The 18,309-nt window shown below is 35.3% G+C and overlaps 2 protein-coding genes and 1 pseudogene across 4 annotated transcripts; all 3 read right to left on the reverse strand.

Annotated features, from left to right (window-relative positions):
- Nucleotides 1–5,335: 5,335 nt before the first annotated feature.
- Nucleotides 5,336–7,339, reverse strand: LOC104738158 (caffeoylshikimate esterase-like; annotated as a pseudogene). The gene is made up of 4 exons (XR_015577667.1): nucleotides 7,227–7,339; nucleotides 6,218–6,347; nucleotides 6,037–6,129; nucleotides 5,336–5,939 (listed from the first exon to the last, which is right to left on the reverse strand). The product of XR_015577667.1 is annotated as a caffeoylshikimate esterase-like (transcript).
- A 5,582-nt stretch (nucleotides 7,340–12,921) lies between these two features.
- On the reverse strand, nucleotides 12,922–14,334 carry LOC104736506 (tRNA (guanine-N(7)-)-methyltransferase). The gene is made up of 2 exons (XM_010456510.3): nucleotides 14,196–14,334; nucleotides 12,922–13,880 (listed from the first exon to the last, which is right to left on the reverse strand). The coding sequence occupies exon 2, from the start codon at nucleotides 13,873–13,875 to the stop codon at nucleotides 13,120–13,122; it is 756 nt and encodes a 251-aa protein (XP_010454812.1). The 5' UTR covers nucleotides 13,876–13,880; nucleotides 14,196–14,334; the 3' UTR covers nucleotides 12,922–13,119.
- A 66-nt stretch (nucleotides 14,335–14,400) lies between these two features.
- On the reverse strand, nucleotides 14,401–17,581 carry LOC104736507 (cryptochrome DASH, chloroplastic/mitochondrial). 2 transcript variants are annotated; one of them, XR_015578453.1, is made up of 12 exons: nucleotides 17,063–17,486; nucleotides 16,839–16,978; nucleotides 16,557–16,739; nucleotides 16,062–16,187; nucleotides 15,899–15,973; nucleotides 15,701–15,817; nucleotides 15,572–15,618; nucleotides 15,396–15,472; nucleotides 15,245–15,320; nucleotides 14,952–15,101; nucleotides 14,816–14,865; nucleotides 14,401–14,736 (listed from the first exon to the last, which is right to left on the reverse strand). XR_015578453.1 is itself a non-coding variant. In XM_010456511.3 (12 exons), exons 1-12 carry the CDS (start codon nucleotides 17,457–17,459, stop codon nucleotides 14,518–14,520), a joined length of 1,701 nt encoding a protein of 566 aa, XP_010454813.2. In that variant the 5' UTR covers nucleotides 17,460–17,581; the 3' UTR covers nucleotides 14,401–14,517. The 2 variants fall into 2 exon arrangements, 1 of the variants encoding a protein (XP_010454813.2); XM_010456511.3 differs by having other exon boundaries at nucleotides 14,952–15,145; nucleotides 17,063–17,581.
- Nucleotides 17,582–18,309: the final 728 nt, after the last annotated feature.

Consider the following 18,309-nt stretch of genomic DNA (forward strand, 5'->3'; position numbering starts at 1 on the left):
GTTGACGCGTCATGTGAAAGTTTATCATGTACAAGATACTACTAACATAAATCTCCATCCTTTTGTCTTCATTGAACCATAACTTCTTAATATCTATATAAACACTATCCTAAAATTTTCAAATTAAGAAAGAGGCTTTTGTTACAACAATAAAATTACTGGGGAATGGTTGGAAAGAAAAGAACTAACCCAGCTTTACTAGTCAAACATGTATTATTTGTGGAGGTTAACGTAAATATCAAAAATACATATAGTATAATAAAGAGTTTTTTAACGAATGAGCCCCATTCTCAAACCAAAGTTGTGGGTTCTACCACATTCACTTCGTCCTTTTGCGATTTACTACATTATAAATTTGAAAAGACCCATATAATATAATTTTGAAGTTGTGTCGGTTTTCCCAAAAAAAATAAATAATTTGAATTTAGAATATGGAAACCGTGTATGTCCTATCTTTTCAACTTCTCGTCTGATTAATGGTTTTAATTAGTTTTTTTTTTCTTTTTTTTTACTACTCGACCTCTTCGTCTCTCCCACTTAATACCCAACCCGAGAGATAGTCATACAAGTTTACTGCTAATTTCGTCGGAGCTTCTCACAGTCGCCGGTGTTTCTATGTTTAACCATAATTGCGCACGGTGGAACTTGTATGTTTAACCATCTATTCTGCAATTATCACATAATTGCAGATTCGTTTATTGCTGATTCTGTTTTTATCCTATCATATTGAACTGCAACTTGAACGGTGCCCCCCCTGCGGAAATGGAAACTAAAGGTGACGTCGGTCAGCACACCGTAGATCCTTCAGCAGTGGGCATGACCCCCAATTTAACTTTATTCAGAAGAAAGTACTATTGGAGATGTTGTCGATTCTGCTGACCCAGTTTTGTCGTAAGTTGTAACGGAACTTTATAAAACTTTATTATCTATTGCTTCTTGTAGACCATCTTATTAAAGTCGATATCGTTTTGTCTACACAGAGGTACCCCCGCAGTTGAGAACAACGCAGATCCTCCAGCTGTGGTCCCTTCCCCCAACTTTGTCCTTATTCCCGAAAGTACATTTGTGGAAGCTCTCGAATATGCTGACCCAATTGTGGAGGATCTCGAATCTTCTTCTCAAATTATGGGGTAAGTGATAAATGGACATATATTCTCTTATTTTGTCTGTGGACAACCATGTTTTTATTTTTGGATGATTTTGTCTACACAGAGATCTTGGAGATTCTCATCAGCCTACCTCAGACCATGTTGAAACCAACGATGGACATCTTCCTGTGGGGTAAGTGATAAATGGACATATATTCTCTCATTTTATCCGTGGACAAAATTGTTTTTAATTGTGGGTGATTTTGTCTACACAGAGATCTTGGATATTCTCATAAGCCTACTTCAGATCGTGTTGAAACCAACGATGGACATCCGAACGTTCATAACCAGAAGATGATACCACTGCTATTATTGCATTGTTTATTGGGATGCCGCTTTGGTTTCCCGCTTACACAACAACATCCTCATTCTCGTCCTCCTCTACGTTCGTCCTCACCATGTTAGGATCCCAATCCTGAGGATACTCCATGTTAATTCTTTCAGTCCACTCATCGTAATTATACTCCAGACTGTTGTCCCCTTCCATAAAATTGTCCACAACTGGTTCTAAAGTGGACAATGGTTCTACAGTAGACAATGGATCAACAACATTACCACAAGTGGGTACTATGTCTACGTTAATCAGATTGTCCCCCATTTCTCTCAGCTCGGTCACCGGTACATCACAAAGGCTTCCCCATTGCCCACTTCCTCAGCATGGTCAACAACCAATAAATTGTTGACCACAAGGTCAACCACCATTATATTGTCCCCCGATTCTACTTCAGTAACCACATTGACTTCATACAGACCATCTCTAACATTGTTGTCCATTTCCCCATTGTCCACCAAAAGAGCTTTTGTGGACAACACCTGAATATCATTGTCTACTTTAGAAAACTTATCCAAATTTCCAGAGTTGTCCACAACTTTTGTCATCTTAGCCTTATGACTTGCTTCTATCTGCTCCACAAACGCCACCAAAACTTCATCATCAAGCCCATCGTCTTCTTCTTCCACATCCATACCAACGCACTCGTTTCCAATTTCGTCACTCTTTTCTATAACAGCTGCCGACCCATTAAAATTCACATAGAGATATAGTCCACCATAATTGGCCATCAACCCCTTGAACTGATTCCAATCAATTTCTGAGTTTAACGCAACCGGAGGCATTTTTCCTTGACTCATAACCCCCGCATCCCCTCTAAAGCAAAAGCTCAGGTTTATGGTGGTCTCCAATACTCGGACCCTGAACACTTGGCTGATTATCTCTTTCAACTCTACCAATGACGTCCCGCTGTTATACCCTACACACCTAGACAATTCTCCCACGCGAGGAACAAATTTCCAAATCCCGCTGGGTGCACAAGTCCACTCACCAACTAAAACACATACACTCTCTTCCATATCTTAAAAATTTCACGCCTAGTTATTTGAGATAAATTTTCAAAAAATAAATCTTTTATACTACAATAAGATGGACAATAAATGCAACAAACTGAATACCAGCTCAAAAAAAAAAAAAAAAAAAAATCACACAATAAATACTAACCTACCTGCGAATTCGTCCACCATAAAAACCTCAATATCTTCATCTTCTACGCTTAAACGGTGAGAGACAATTCCTTATCTTTAATTTAGGGATAATTCTCTTTATTTTATGCTTCATTTTCTTCATGCTTCCTTTTACCCAGCAGCTCCCCCTTTTTCCACATTAAATGCCAATTCAACTTGTCGATATTATTAATGTCCCTGAGTCCACCGAACATGAAGTATATTTCGCAGCAAGAGATGTACCACATGGTAGAAGCGTCATTTGATATCTCTCCTTTTGGTACATTGAAAAAGGTTTCTGAAATGTGGTATAATTGAAAACTTCTATATCCAATGTGGTACATTGGACTAAATTCCCTATAATAAAATCATACAATGTTCTTTAGTTTAGTCTTCTAATTTTTTTTTTATCCACATCAATTTCTCTAATGTTTTAGAAAAACTTGGAAGATGAGATCAAATCAAAAGAGGAGGATCATACATATTTTTATTTTACCTGTAAAAAATTAAAGAAAATTTATCAAAGATGTTAGATATTTTTAAAATCAAATCAGAGAGAAAAAAGCACACATAGAAAAACTAAAAAAAAGAAAGTAGAAAAACAAAGCATATATAATGCGGACAGTAGTAACAAAAACAAAATTTCACCTTATAAATATAAGATTTTTAAAAGAAAATTTTTCATTATTCTACTTACCCTCCAAAAAAAAGAAAGAATATATATGTTACACTTTAAAAGAAAATTGTTATAAACTTAAAATTTTGGGAGAAATAACATTGATTTGATGAAATATTAATTTTATCTTACTTTTTACGAATCTATTTTTCTGAAATTAAGTCCTTAAAACAAAAGAAAAATCTATGAAAATGAAAAGATTTTTTGGAAAATAAAAGATTTAATTTCCTTATCTTTAAAAAACTCATATGATGAATATTTTGAAGACCAAAATATGGTGATGTATTCTATATCTCACATCAGCATAGAGAGATTCTCCAATTCAGCTTTTCAAATATCTCGGTCCAACAATCAATAACATAAAAAAATAAGAAAAATCAGTTATTTAGAAGGGAAAAAAACTAAACACAAAAAATAAAACAAAATATGAGAAATTTTGATATATATAAAAAAAGATGATGTTCATGAAAGAAAATTACTCAAAAGTTTATTATCACCATGATGTTCATGACCAAGATGATAGTCTTTTTCGTTTAGGGTGAAAAAATCTGTAGCATAATTAAAAAAAATAACAGGTAGGATTAGCAAAAATTAGATCTAAAATTCTTTATTTATAATGCATATAAAACCAAATTTGGCCATGAAAAAAAAAACAAAAAAAAACATACCTTATGATCCTATTTTATTGTCATGATTACAATTGAGCTGCATAAAAAACAATACAAAATATATAATAGTGATGCAGATTGTGAAGAAATCTATTATTTTTTAGCATAGAAGAATTGAAAAAAAAAAACACTACTGACAAAGTAGTACGAATGAGTTTATTTGGTAGATTGACGTTTGGATAGGTTATTTATAGTGTTAGGTACAATATCAAATCAAATAAATATTGGTGAGCAAGTAAAGAGATATTTTAAATATAATGATTATTACGAAAAAATTCATAAGATTTACAATTTATTTAGATATATATATATATATATTTGATAAAATTATTTTATTTTTTCCAAAAAAAGGATCTTTTAACCGTTATCCTTCTTTGTCGACGAACCTGAGAGGTTCCTCCACTTAAATTTTCTTGCAAATTCTCAAAGAGATCTGTGAGCTCTCTACTCTACGAGCGCCGATTTCTTGCCTTATACATTGTTCATCATGAATTCTTCTTTTTTATTATGCTCTCCTTTTCCCTTCATTTTCTCAACCTGTTTTCTTAACCAAATCAAATCTCTCTCAGAAACAACAATAAAAAATGGGAATGAGCTCTAGATGTCCACAGGTGATTTTACTGTAGTAGCTCACCACAAATCAATTAGAGTCAAAACAATAATCAAATCATATATATTTTGAGCATGTTCCAATCATTAAACAACTATAATTTCATTGAGCATGTTCCAATCATTAAACAACTATAACTTCATTGGGCACAGGAGATGACATAAAGTTTTTTATTTTATTTTTAAACTAAAATTTGCTCCACAATATACTTAATAAATATGTCTAGTTAAAATATTAATTACAACATAAAACGAAGTTTGTCAACAAAAATTGAAAAAATTAAACATGGTTCACTGTATAAGATTTAATTTGTCCAACAACACTTAAAATTTCATTCACAATATAAACTAAAGATAATAAGAAATCTTTTAATAGTAGTCATTTTATTAATATTTGTTTAAATGAATATATTTTACTCTACAAAATAAAATAAAAAGAAATAACTTAAGTATTGGGAAATGTAGAGAATAAAAATCGATTATTTTCTTATAATTGGTGATTTAAGCAATGATTTTTTTTTATTTTTTTTTCAATTTTAATGGGTACTATTTTGTACTGATAAGAAATACGTTACCGAACTGAAATGCCTGATAACAGAACCAAACATTTATTTCGGATAACTTCAGTAGGATTTTTGTAGATAAACCTTGTTTTTGTCACTGAGAGATTTTTGTTTCTTCTATAGAGAATCAGTTAAATATAAACAATGATAATGTATATACTTATGAAGTACGCATTCACAAATCTATCTTCATATATGATACGAAAATTTTCAATAATCAAACAATTCATAGATTAAACTCATTATATATGTATCTCCTACACTTTGGGTTCTGATTTTATAATCACACCATTTGTATCACAACTACCACCTAGAGAAGAAGAAGAAGACCTCTGATACGTCGCATTTGATCTTCTAACAGAGGCCAGGGGCTGATCCGTTAACATCATCAAGCCGCTTCATCATCCAGTCGATGATATCACGACCGACATCCTCACGCTTAGGTTCAAAGAGAAGGTCGTGTAAGAAACCATGATAGAGTTTGATCTCTTTGAAAACTGATGGTGCCTAATTATACAAATCTTGTGAAGCTAGTGGATCAGTGACTTTGTCCGCTGTACCATGGAGAACAAAGAAAGGTATTGTAATATACTTGAAATTTCGGGTCAAGTAAGCTGTTATGCGAAGAATCTCATGGCCTGTTCGGACTCTTATTGGACCCGTGTAGACTAACGGATCGGAGTACTTGGCTAAGAGAGCTTCAGGGTCTCTTGCCTCTCTTGTTTGCTCCTTTGAATTGGAACCTTGGGGCGACCAATGAGAAGATTGGAGCTATTGCCTACAAAGAAACATATGATCTAACGATCACCCACAAAATTCTCCAGCCGAGTATGACAAAGCATCTAACTTGAATACAGCAAAGGAGACTGACTTACCCCGACAATGGGATGAGCGGGTATGACACGAAGTGCAGGTGATGTTAGGATAATGCCAGCTAACTTATCTTCAATAGAGGCAGATGAAGCTGCCTATATGAACAAAAGGTAAACCCATAAGTCAGGACATTTGTAAACAATAAAATCTTGAAGGGAGCTTCAAATGTACCAGATAATGTACCTTCAAAACCACAACACCAGTAGAGTGACCAAAGAGGAAACACTGAACCCACAGGTTCTCAGACCTAATGTTTTCCGAAAAAAAGCTTTCTGTATATTTCAAATTAAGACACCAAATCCCAAACCAACAACTTCAAATATATAACAAACATTCCTCTAGTTTCATCACAAAAAAAAAACAAAACAATTGATATTTGTAAAATCGTGAATTTACAGTGTCGGCAACAACTCCAACAATTTTCAAAGTTGACTTTCTATGTTTCATTTTTTTAAAAAGATTAGAGAAATCAATTTTCAAAGTTGACTTTCTCAGAATATTTTTAAAATTTTGTGATAATTTCATATATATTTTTTAAGATTAGTTGACCGTAGTGTATTTATAATAGTTAAAGATGTTTTTGTTCTTATTTATGGCTATTTAGTAATAAATAATATAAACAGATTTTAAACGTTTACTTTTTCCATGTGGCTCCATCAGAGCCTTTTTATCTAGGCATTGGTCCACTTAGATTTTATTCTTAAAGATAAACACTTTAATGTTATGTCAACAAGTTATTTACTTAAAAAGTTAAGTGACCAATAAAGAGATAGAATTCACAATAGGCAAATTTAACCACAGAGTCCCCTATGAAGATACCAGAATTTAGTCACTGATCTCGTATTAGCCCATCGAGGATCTGAGAATCCTTTGATCTAAAAATCTGAACCTGCAGCATAAAGCAAACCCTTGTCCAGTGCTTCCTTTTGAGATAATGTAAAACCTTCACTAAATTATCCTTTGATGTGAAATTATGAATCTGCAGCATCAAACAACCCTTATCCAGTGGTTCCTTTAAATTGTAAAACCTTCAATGTATTCTGCATATGTGGATGGCGAGGTGTTGATGACTAATGGCATAAACTGTTCACAGCAAATGACAGATCAGGTCTAATGATAGTGGTCTTTACACTAAACTCCTATAATATCTGCATCCATCAAGAAGTTCTCCACTATCTGCTGACAATTTTACAGCAGACTCCATAGGAACTGTATCTTAACCTGATTCACCCGGGATTTGAAGCTGATCCTTGTGCTGACAGATAGTGGTCGTAACACCCTAAACCCAGTGTCGGCCGACACCATCTGAACCTGATGACACGCAGGATTAGCTAGTTAAAACCTAATGTGCACTCAACCACGATCTAGTTGTATCGTCGTAACACTTCAGGATCGAATCCACAGAGACCAAATAATGCACTATGAAATTATGAAGATTAAATATAGTTAAGACAAAAGAGGAAGTTTTGTGAAACAAGCAATCTAAATAAAAAAGGAAATCAAATAAGCTGTTTTAAATCAAAAAGGAAATATTGGATGGTTAGATGGGGATGCGTTAAACACCGTTCTAGAACTCAAATCACGGTTGTAAAGCTAACCTACTTCCGCAGAGTTAACTATCTATGCAATGTATTCACTAAACCCTAAACCGTCGTTTGGACCTAGCAAACCAAGCAAGCAATAACAAGTTCAAGTTTGATAAGTTCACAAGGTGCCACAACTTCAACTTCCGTTGGCTAAGGTCCATCTTGCTCACCTATGTTCTTTTCTAGCAACTCAACAACACTTTCGGTGCCCCGATGAATTTAACCTATGATCATAAACTACGTAGCTAATCTAGTTTAGGTTTTAAGAACAACAATAGATGAAAAACAAAATAGATCAACCCCAAATCTAGATCACCATCATTAGAGAATCATAAACCTCTTTGAAACCTGAAACCCAATAGAGAAACTACTCAAACATGGAGAAACAGAAACAACAAATCAAAGATGAAGAAAGCATAATTGAATTGCAAAAGAATAGAAAATAGGGTTTAGAAATCTTCTCCAAAGTGTTAAAGGATTAGAGATCTTCTCCCAAAGTTACAAGTGCTCAAAAGCTGCGTAAAATAAAAGTTGTCTTTCTAGAGGTCGTGCCTCATGCTTAAATAGTAAAATAAAACCCTAAAAGTCTGCTTAAAACGAAAACGGAAAAGTTGCTTCGGGTACGGGATCGGTCGATCCAAAATGTGGATCAGCCGATCCAGGATGCTTTTTCTGTGTTTGCTCCATCTGCTTGCTAGTCCGATCAGTCTTCACCAAAATGGCTCCAGATGCTTGTTTTCATCCCCAAAACACTCAGTTTCCTTCAAAATCAACCTAGAACATGTACAAACTCATAAAAGACTAAAAAGATTCTAAAAGCACACTTTGACTCAATAAAAACTCAAAACAAACCTAAAAACTATGGTTAAAACCTATAAAATACAGACACATCAATGCCCATTAGCTACTGTAACCGCTTTCATTTATATGTATAGTAGTAGACATTTTTTATGAAGTGGCAAAAGCGTTGGTGGTTATGGTTGTGGGTGTAGAGAATTTTATATGAATATTTATATTCCATGTTAGTGGGTTCGAAATCTTTTCTCACAAATTAGACAATTAAACAAAAAGTTTCATCATTGAGGATAAGTCTAAAGCCACCACAAAATCTTGAGCTGGACCAACATACCATATACTACTATTGAAACGACCGACCTGTTTTTTTTTTGAATAAATAATAATTAATAATAGTAAATGCTCTAGACTAATGGTCCTATATCCACTAGCCACTAAACCACAATCAAACCAAACAGCGGAAATTTAACAACCAATACCAATATTCAATGATAACCAATAATAATATAACAGATATTAGAATATAACAATTATCCAATAAACCAAACAACATAGAACAAAGAACCAATAACCTACCAATGTTCTATTGACCCAACTCTAGCAACCTAACCATGCCAGACAACAATCAATCGAGTCCCTAGAATATCCTCCTCTTCATTGCCTTGATTCCACGATCACACTTTGCCTTTACCTGCACCACAAACATAAATTGAGATGCATGACTATTTCATAAACACTCAGGGAGGCAATCCTCCCATCTACTAGGCTATACACACAAGCAATAAGATCTCTACATGCCACAAACAACAATCAATAAAACAAACCAGACATTATAAAAATTATTGCATCATTCGTAGCAACTAAAGAAGGGTGTCGACTGACACTGGCAATCTGGTGTCGACCAACAATGGCAATCTGGTGTCGACCACCACCATGCTCGATATCACCGAACCCCTAGTTTTTGTCCACCGACACCTCCTCATGGTGTCGATCGACACTCCCCAAAGTTATTGAATCGTCCTCGCGTTGGTGTCGACCGACACCCCAACTGGTGTCGACCGACACCGATGATGAGCATCGATTTCCTTCGATCATAAACTCCGAAACTTGCCTCCAAACTTCTCCAATCCCCTCCATGCATCCTCAGAAGCAAAACCCAGCCATAACAGCCACGAAAAACCATAGAGAGCTCAAAGGAAACAGTCACATAAGCAACACATCATAGAAAAAACTAGAGATCTTAGCTTAGATAAGCCATGGTCATGCACTCACCTCTTTGCAGGAAATTCCTGACCAACCACGACGAATCCAGCCTTCCGAGCAAGCTTCTAACACGTCTCTAGCACTGGATCTTCACTCCCACATAAAGATCTCACCAAAAACGCTTTCAAATCTCACAAACTCTCACCAAAACCTTAAGAAACTGTTTCTCTCATTTTCTCTCTGTTTCAAGCGCCGACAAACAAGAAAAACACGACCTCGGTCGTTCTCCCACTTAAATATCACCGTCCTTAGTTTTTCTTAAACCAAACCGACCAAAATCGACAATTAAATCAAACTGGCCGAACCAGAAAATGTTGGTGTCGATCAACACCCATCCCCAAAATACACATTTTGGTTCATGGATGTTACAACTATTGATGAGTTTGTGGGCTTACTCAAAGCATGGGTCCACTTGTTTTTTTTAGTATCATTTAGGTCTGGGCAAAATATCCGGATCCAAAAATCCAATATGAACCCGATCTGATAAACCCGACTGAAACCCTTATCCAAAATTTTAAAATACTCGAGCGGGTTCTCAATATCTAAATCCAAAAACCTGATCCAAACCCGAATCCGAATGGCTACCCCAATATACCCACAATAATGATATATAGTAGTAATATATTAGTAATATTTATAATATTAATAATGTAAGTATCTACAATATTCAGATTTTTGGATATTTTATATAATTTTAGGTATTTAAAATAACTTTTAGTAAATTTGGGTAAAAGATACTTTAAATTTTTAGATAGATTGAATATTTTTGAATAATTTAGACAAATTTGGATGCTACAGTTTCGAGTTTGAGAACTTCGGGTAATCCGAAGCCGAACCCAAAATACCCGATCCGAAACCGACCTGAACCAAAGTCAAGAATTATTCGAACGGGTCCTATATCTCTAAGCCCAAAAATCCAAAATACACGATCTGAACCGGAACGGGTACCCGAACGCCCATATGACTATCATTAGCTAATAGACTGAACAGAAGAAAACGAACCAAGAAACGAGAACCACAAAGGAGTTATTGCCCCCAAGAAAGGTGAGTGTTAACTTTCCAAGAGTCTAATAAGACTTGGTGGGCAAGGAAAAAATTCTTCTTTATTTTTTTACTAGAGGGTTTAGATTTTATACAACTAAATTAAGGTGGGTAGGGTTTAAATTTTACAATTAGAACGAAACTATATCTAAGTTTGGGTTTACAACCGAAGTAGTTAGGGTTTAGATTTTACAATTACAATGAATTATATTTCGGTTTGGGTTTACAAATAAGGTGAAATTAGAACGAAATTATATTTCAGTTTAATTTATAAAATAACTGTTTGGGGTTTTATTTACAATGATGTATACAAATTTTGTTTTCTTATTTTATAAAGAGGTTTACCCCGAATATTGTCCTTATTTATCATCTTTTTGGTTAAGACGTTCATAGAGAGCAACATGGATATGGAGGGGAGAATGGAAACAAGGCATATAATGGTGCTCAAGCTAGACGAAAAGGGGAGAATGGAAACGAGGCATACACCAAAGACACTGGAGATCTTTGTATTTTCCTCTCCAAGTCTGAACCATTTTGTCTCTGCTTAGTAAGATACTAAGCTCTCTGCTTCAGTGTATTTGGTTTCATTTTTCTTTGAAGGACAGTGGAAATTGAAACACTCTGAATTCTCATCATGTACTCTACTTCCGGTTCAAATGGAAAATAAACTTTACTATGGTGTTCTGTTTTGTATTGAGTCCATATGAATCCTTGTTCTGTTTTGTGTTTGAGATTAAGATGTTAGCTTCCAGTTCCAGATGATACATCAAGTAAGCATAGTGAAAAAGTTTAAACACTTATTGGCTGGTGCAATCCTCCCTCTAGTGGGTTGTGCTTTGCTATGTTTTGTTTTCACATCTTATTGGCTATCATAATGCAAATCTACAACTGCCCTATTTTCACATATGACATAACCCGTCCATTCGTAAAACTTGTTCATCGATTAGCAGCAAAGTTAAAAACAAACATGTTGCCATTGCCAGCTTTCAGTCAAACAAATGTTGACAAGCCTTTGAACATAAGGGCACATACTCTTTAACTTCTTGAAAACGTCTCTGCGAACAAGTTTAACTTCTTGAAAACATCTGATGGGTTTCCCGCAAGTCCACCAAGTTTAACTACCACCACGCCACTAGGGTTAGCATACAGTTGCTGCAGTCACATACATAGAAACTGTAACATATAGCTTTACCAATGACAGATCATCAATAGAAAATCAGTTTTCAATGAAGAGAGAAAAATGGTGTGTTTGATTTAGTTATTAAAGGATATAGAATTTTGTTGTTTTTTCGTTTCTTGGTAAAAACAAAAAAAAAACAAAAAAAATTGAACACACATCATAAACAAAACACTCTCTCACTCAAAGCAGTGCATAAGGATGGATATAATTTGCTTTTTTTTTCTTCTTGTACACTCTCTCTGATTTCCTCAAGCACTCTTGTTTTCCCGAGGCTTGAGAACACCAAAAATGATCACTGCAACCATAATACGGAGAATGATAATAGCAATACACATTTATTTCCTTGAGTTCTTCTGTAAGCTCTTTGCTCTTTGAAGAGCCGTGATTCCTGATTGCACGTGGTCTACTGCAATTGACACCTATATTTCCCAAACAGTATACATTCATCCCCAAACAGTACGCAAAAAATAATACAGTATATGTAACTTCTTGTCCTAGACATATCTTGGATGCATTATCCCAATTTGACAATTTCTAAAAGTGATCATAGTTGGTCTTTTATACAGTTCTGGCTAACAAATGCAGTGCCTCTGTGAGCGGTGTAGCAGTCAAATGTTCTTGTGGTTGTATTTTGTGTTTTTAGTATCTCAATCTGCGAGGCTATATGATCTTAACATGCGTAGATGAATGTATGTAGATTGAGCTCACATTTCATATGTAGAAAGTGGATTGGTTCTAACCCCAAAAGTAATTAATTAAAAAGATTCTTTCATGTGGATTGAGAACAAGAAAAGTTTATTTGTTAACTAATTTGACGGAATTTTTTTTCCAGCCTCAACAAGTGGAACAGAACGAAGATTAACATGTGTAGCAGAGCTAGGTCAGGTAGGCACAGGCCAAAGAGACATAAATCTTGAACCAAATCATTGATGAGAAGGCGAGATGCATACAGATGGTGGTGAAGGGGGATCACTGCCAAGCAATTTATGAGGTACTTCTTTGGTACCTTCGTTAGGGAATAGTTGACCTCAAAAATAATGTATTATGCTTATTGCATTACAACTTTATATTGGTATAGTTGACAACAAGATACTATCATAAATCTCCAACCTGTTGGTCCTCAATGCACCATAACTTTCTGTAAACACTATCCCAAAATCTTCAAATTAAGAAAGAAGCTTTTGTTACAACAATAAAATTACTACAAAAAGAGACTGAAATCAAGAAACATATGCAATGCGTCTAAATATTGCTCTGAAAGTCTGCCCTCCATTTCTGGCAACTTTCTGTCCTTCCTCGGTAGCACTGCACAGAAGCTCGACGACAGGATCCGAATCAATCTCCTCTTGTGTAAGAGACTCAAACATGGGATGTTTCTCAAGGCAAGCCTTCATCCACTCTCCAAGCTCTTCCACATCAGTGATTGTGTAAATAATCCCACCAGCTCTAAGAACATAAGCATACTCATCAAGCAAATGAGTGCTAATCACTCTCCTCCTGTGATTCTTCTCCTTGAAATGTGGATCAGGGAAGAGGAAAAACATCTTCGAAAGCTGTCCTTTTTCAAAGTAATTCGGAATGTACTTCATCGAGTTTGTCCTAACAACCGAGATGTTCTCATACTGTCCCTCCTCCGAGCTTGTTCTCCTCAAGGCTAAGATCCTTTCCTTAACGTATTCAGTCACTTTGTCTCTCAACTCCATACCGATCATTAGCGTATCAGGGAAGAGCGTCGCGAGTGAAATTAGAAGGCCACCAAACCCGCATCCAATATCAGCAAACTCAACCTTCTTGGAGATTTTGTTGTCAGCTTCGACGAATTTAGGGAAGTGAAGTGAAAAGTCCTCATGAGCTGGAGAAACCGGAATCGGGAAGTGAGAATCGCTAAGTGGGTTACTATGAGCTCTTGCTCTGTAGAACCGTTTCCTAGGTAGCCCTGTAGATTTGCTGAAGGTTGGTTTCGTCTCACTGTCCATTATCACTTAAACACACACAAAAGATAATAACACAACAGTGAGTGACATAACCAAAAACATAGTCTTATTGCTAGTTTTTGTTCATTCGAGATCTGAACTAGCTTAAACATGGCAAAGAAACGAACTTTGAATCAACTGAGACCGAATCTGCAAAACCCAGTAACATGCCTAAACCCTAAACCCTAATTTTCTAAAGTCTCTGTTCTATGAGAAGTTCTCAGTTCGAGAGCAAGCATGCTTAAGAGAAACCAGAGCATGGATTCATAGATACGTAAATACACTACGAGCACAATAAGGAGACTTAGTCATAAGAGGAGTACCTGATTCAATCTGGACTCGGAAATCAAAATTTCGAGCTCTTTGTTCTTCGCTACTAAAACCTTCCGAGAGAAGCAGAGAGAAGAAGAAGAAGATCTTACCTTACCTAAGAACTAGGGTTCCTATATTCTCAATGGACCCAAACCCATAACTTACTCTTAATGGGCTTTGCGACAGCCCATTATAATCTTTTGATAAACTACATAATGATTTAGAAATTTACTAATTTAGAATATGAAATCTTTTTTTTTTACTGTAGTCAATTTAGATTGGACAAGAATCACATAATGAAGATACAAATTCGTGTAAAGAATAGTTGTTTCTCTAAGGCCCATTGTGTCTAGAACGTCTTCCACTATGACTACCTCTGAAGCCACCACCAGACTTTGACCCTCCACCCATTGGACCATTACCATGCTTTAATGGCACAGCTGTGTCCATATACATCAGTCTCCCTGGCCAATGTCTCTTCTCTTTCGGAAGCCGGCGCAGTTGCTGCAGCCAAAAGGCAACGTATTCTCCTTCTGGATCATAATTTTGTGCCTGAATAAACCAAACAAACACATTGTCAACCTCTTCACCATCACAGTTTCTAATAGCTGCTGTTAAAAAAGTAACTCACTTGCTTGGGAATGCTGAAGTAGCGGTCTTCTCTTGGATCATTTCCAACTCCTTCAGTGAGCAAAAACCAAAGTTTCCATTTTAATCTATTTTTCAATGTTAAAGTAGAAACCATCAGATTCTAGCATGAGTGGTACCTGCTCCATAGGTCCAGTTACCGTAGTTAGAACACGGATCATAGTCCAATAGACATGTCTCAAACCATTCTGCACCCATGCGCCAATCCAATCCCATGTCCCGGACAAGAAACGAACAAACAATCTGTCGGCCTCGATTTGACATGAAACCTGTAGCAGATAACTCCTTCATGTTTGCATCTATAAGAGGATACCTAATGCCATTTCATCAGACAGGCACTAATGGTTAATGCTTTTGGAGCATTTTTGATTGATGCTTTCGAAAAAAATAGTTCATGATATGAGATATTTACCCGGTCTTGCCATCTCTCCAAGACTCAAATAGTCTCTTATCTTGACTCCATTTACCTTGTACATTTCTCGGGCCACCTACGAAGATAATTTGCTACTTAAAAGTTCACTGTAACCACATGGCATTGAGATTTGATTCGAAAGCATCATTACCTAGTTGGAAGAGGGAGTTCCCACACTTAATTGAAAGAAACCTAAAGTAATCCCTCCATATTAATTCAAACAGTACCCTGGAAACATATACCAAATCACTTGGGAAGTTTAAAACCAAGGACTAAGAGTCAAGGAGAATGCAACAGAGATTCCAAATTCAGAAAATAAAGACATACCAGTATGTTGAATTATTTGCTACTCTTTCCTTTTCATATCTTTGAACCTGAAAATTTTCAGCTGTCACATAAGTGAAAAAATGCTCTATGTTTTTGGGACACTGAATAAAGGGTTAAAAGATATGTGACCTCTTCGTATATAAAACGAGGAGAGATACATCCAAAGGCAAGCCATGGGGAAAATTTTGTCGAATAATCAGGTCCTAACATTCCGTTCCTCGTGTCTTTGTATACTTTCAATAGATCCTGCATTAAAAAAAAGACAACATTATATACATACACAAGACACGTAATAGTAAGCGCAGGGAGAGCTCAATGTCCTCTTGCCTTCTTCCAAAAGTACTCAAATACTCTGCCTACTCCTGCACTTTCACCACCCACAAATCTCATTCCTCTGGTTACCTGTATCAATATGCATACAAAGACTTAACTAATGAAAGAATGTTTTTATCTTATGTCTCATCTCAATGAGCTTCTCAGAGGAACACACCTCTTGTGACTCAATTCCAAGTTGCTCAAGAGTTGGAACATCTCCCCAGTTATCAACAGAAGGTGTTGGCTCTAGAGAAAGTGGAACGCGGGTGGACCTTCTGATACTACAATTGCCTTCTACCGACTGCAAGTGAGTTTTCAACCAGAAACAAACATTGATATCAAACAAAAAAACAAATATCCATTTTCTTTATTTATGTTTTGATATGCATTCTAAATAGTAAAATTAAGTTTCTTTGCTGTAACACAAAAGCTACCAGTATATGCTCTATATGTGTTATATAAGTCATCAACCGCCCAGCCAGACAACGATTGATCTCAATTACTAAATGCCTCTTCATTCACAATTGATACCTCAAAATGTGAGAATTTGTGTGCAATTCATTCTACTGTATCGCAAAGTATGGTACTAAGTATCCTAAACCATTCAGAATGTTCCAATACTCACTTCTATTGTATCAAAGATACATATCAACAGAAACAAGAACCATACCTTACGAAACTGAGTGTAGACATCAGGCAAATCAAAAACATCAAAAGGAAGATCATCTTTGTGATACATAGTACTTCCCCAAATAAGCTCAAGCTTAGCACCATTCCCAACCCTTTTCAAACCTTGATTCACAAGTCTTTCAACATCTACCTCCTCACTACACGTTTCTTTATGAGCAAACACCTGGGAAAAAAAACATAATCAAAAACAAAATCACATTTTCATGTTCCCTCACAAAAACTCCGAAAAGTTTCATCAATACAAGTAACAAAAACACTTAACTGTATGAGCTCCAAAGTCTTTAGCAAGAGAAGGAACAATATCTTCAGGTTTACCACTCCGAATAAGAAGACTCAACCCTCTTTTCATAAGATTCTTTCTCAAATCAACCAAACAGTCCATAAGAAAACCACCTCTTAAAGCTGAAGACATTGCCACAAACAACACAAAGATTGACTGATCAAGATCACACAAGAAAGATTGATTTTGAGATTTGGAAACATTACCTCCGGTTTTAGGGAAATTGAAGAAATGAGTAGTGTGAAAGAGACGAGGATCAAGACAGTAAACAGGCAAAAGGGTCTCAGAGGAAGACCAAGCTTTGTACAATGCATCATTATCAAGAACTCTAAGATCGTTTCTAAACCAAAGAATTGAGACTCCTTTTCCGTTTCTCTTCATCGAAGAAGAAGGCAATGCGTATCTCTCAAACGTCTTTATAGCCACAGAGTCAATCTCTTCCTCGTTGAGAGCTGGAACACGGTGGATATGATCGCTCATTCTTGCGACGGAGCAGAGGAACACAGAAGAAGATGAAGAAATGGGATGAATGTTGTGGTGAAAGGTGAATCTGCGAAGTGGGTTTGAGAGATGAGATGAGAACGAGAGCGAGGAAGCCGCCATTTACGGATGATGCTTTGTTAACGTCACCTAGTTTTTGGTGTTCGTGTTTTGATGAGTTAAGAACGTGACACGTGGCGTTGGGTTTGGAAGTTGTGACGTGGCTGATGTTTAGCCTTTTGTCTGGATCTGATTTGTTTTTTTCCTTATCCTTATATTAAACTAGGACTCATACTCTCGGCGATGTTTCTCGGCAATGTTGGGGAGGAAATATTTTAGAAAAAAATTAATAAAATTTGAAATTTAAAATTATACATTATAAAATCATTTAAATGTAATGTAATAGTTTAAATAAATAAACATTAAATATAAATCGATACTAAAAACACAAACATCAAAATAAAAACTTATAACAAAAAATATTATGTTGAATAGACTCAAATTTACAAAAAACATTGTTTCAAATATAATAAATATATAAGATATTTTATGAAAAATTATGATAAAGAGCTATATTTAAAAAATCATTATGATAAAGTGATCATAACTGAGAATATTGAACTAATAGTTGTAATGAGTTAATATAATTTTCTATTAAATTATTATAATTAAAAATATATTTAATAGTGAGTGAAACTGTATCAACGAAAAATTAAAATTATAATACACAACTTTTAAAAACAAAATAAAATAAATGAAAATAGTTTTTAACGAAAGTTACGATAAATAGACGCAAATGTAAATTTTATATTAAGTTTTATTAAATTTCTATATTGCTATAATCATTTCTAAAATTTGATTTAGATTATAGAATAACGTTGAATATTAGATATTAATATCCAAAATATTTAGATTCAATATAAAACAGAAAATTTGTTTCAACGAACAATGATTTGTTAGTTATTGATAAAGA

The sequence above is a fragment of the Camelina sativa genome, chromosome 13 (assembly GCF_030686135.1).
Source record: "Camelina sativa cultivar CO46 ecotype springtype chromosome 13, ASM3068613v1".
Taxonomy (NCBI): domain Eukaryota; kingdom Viridiplantae; phylum Streptophyta; class Magnoliopsida; order Brassicales; family Brassicaceae; genus Camelina; species Camelina sativa.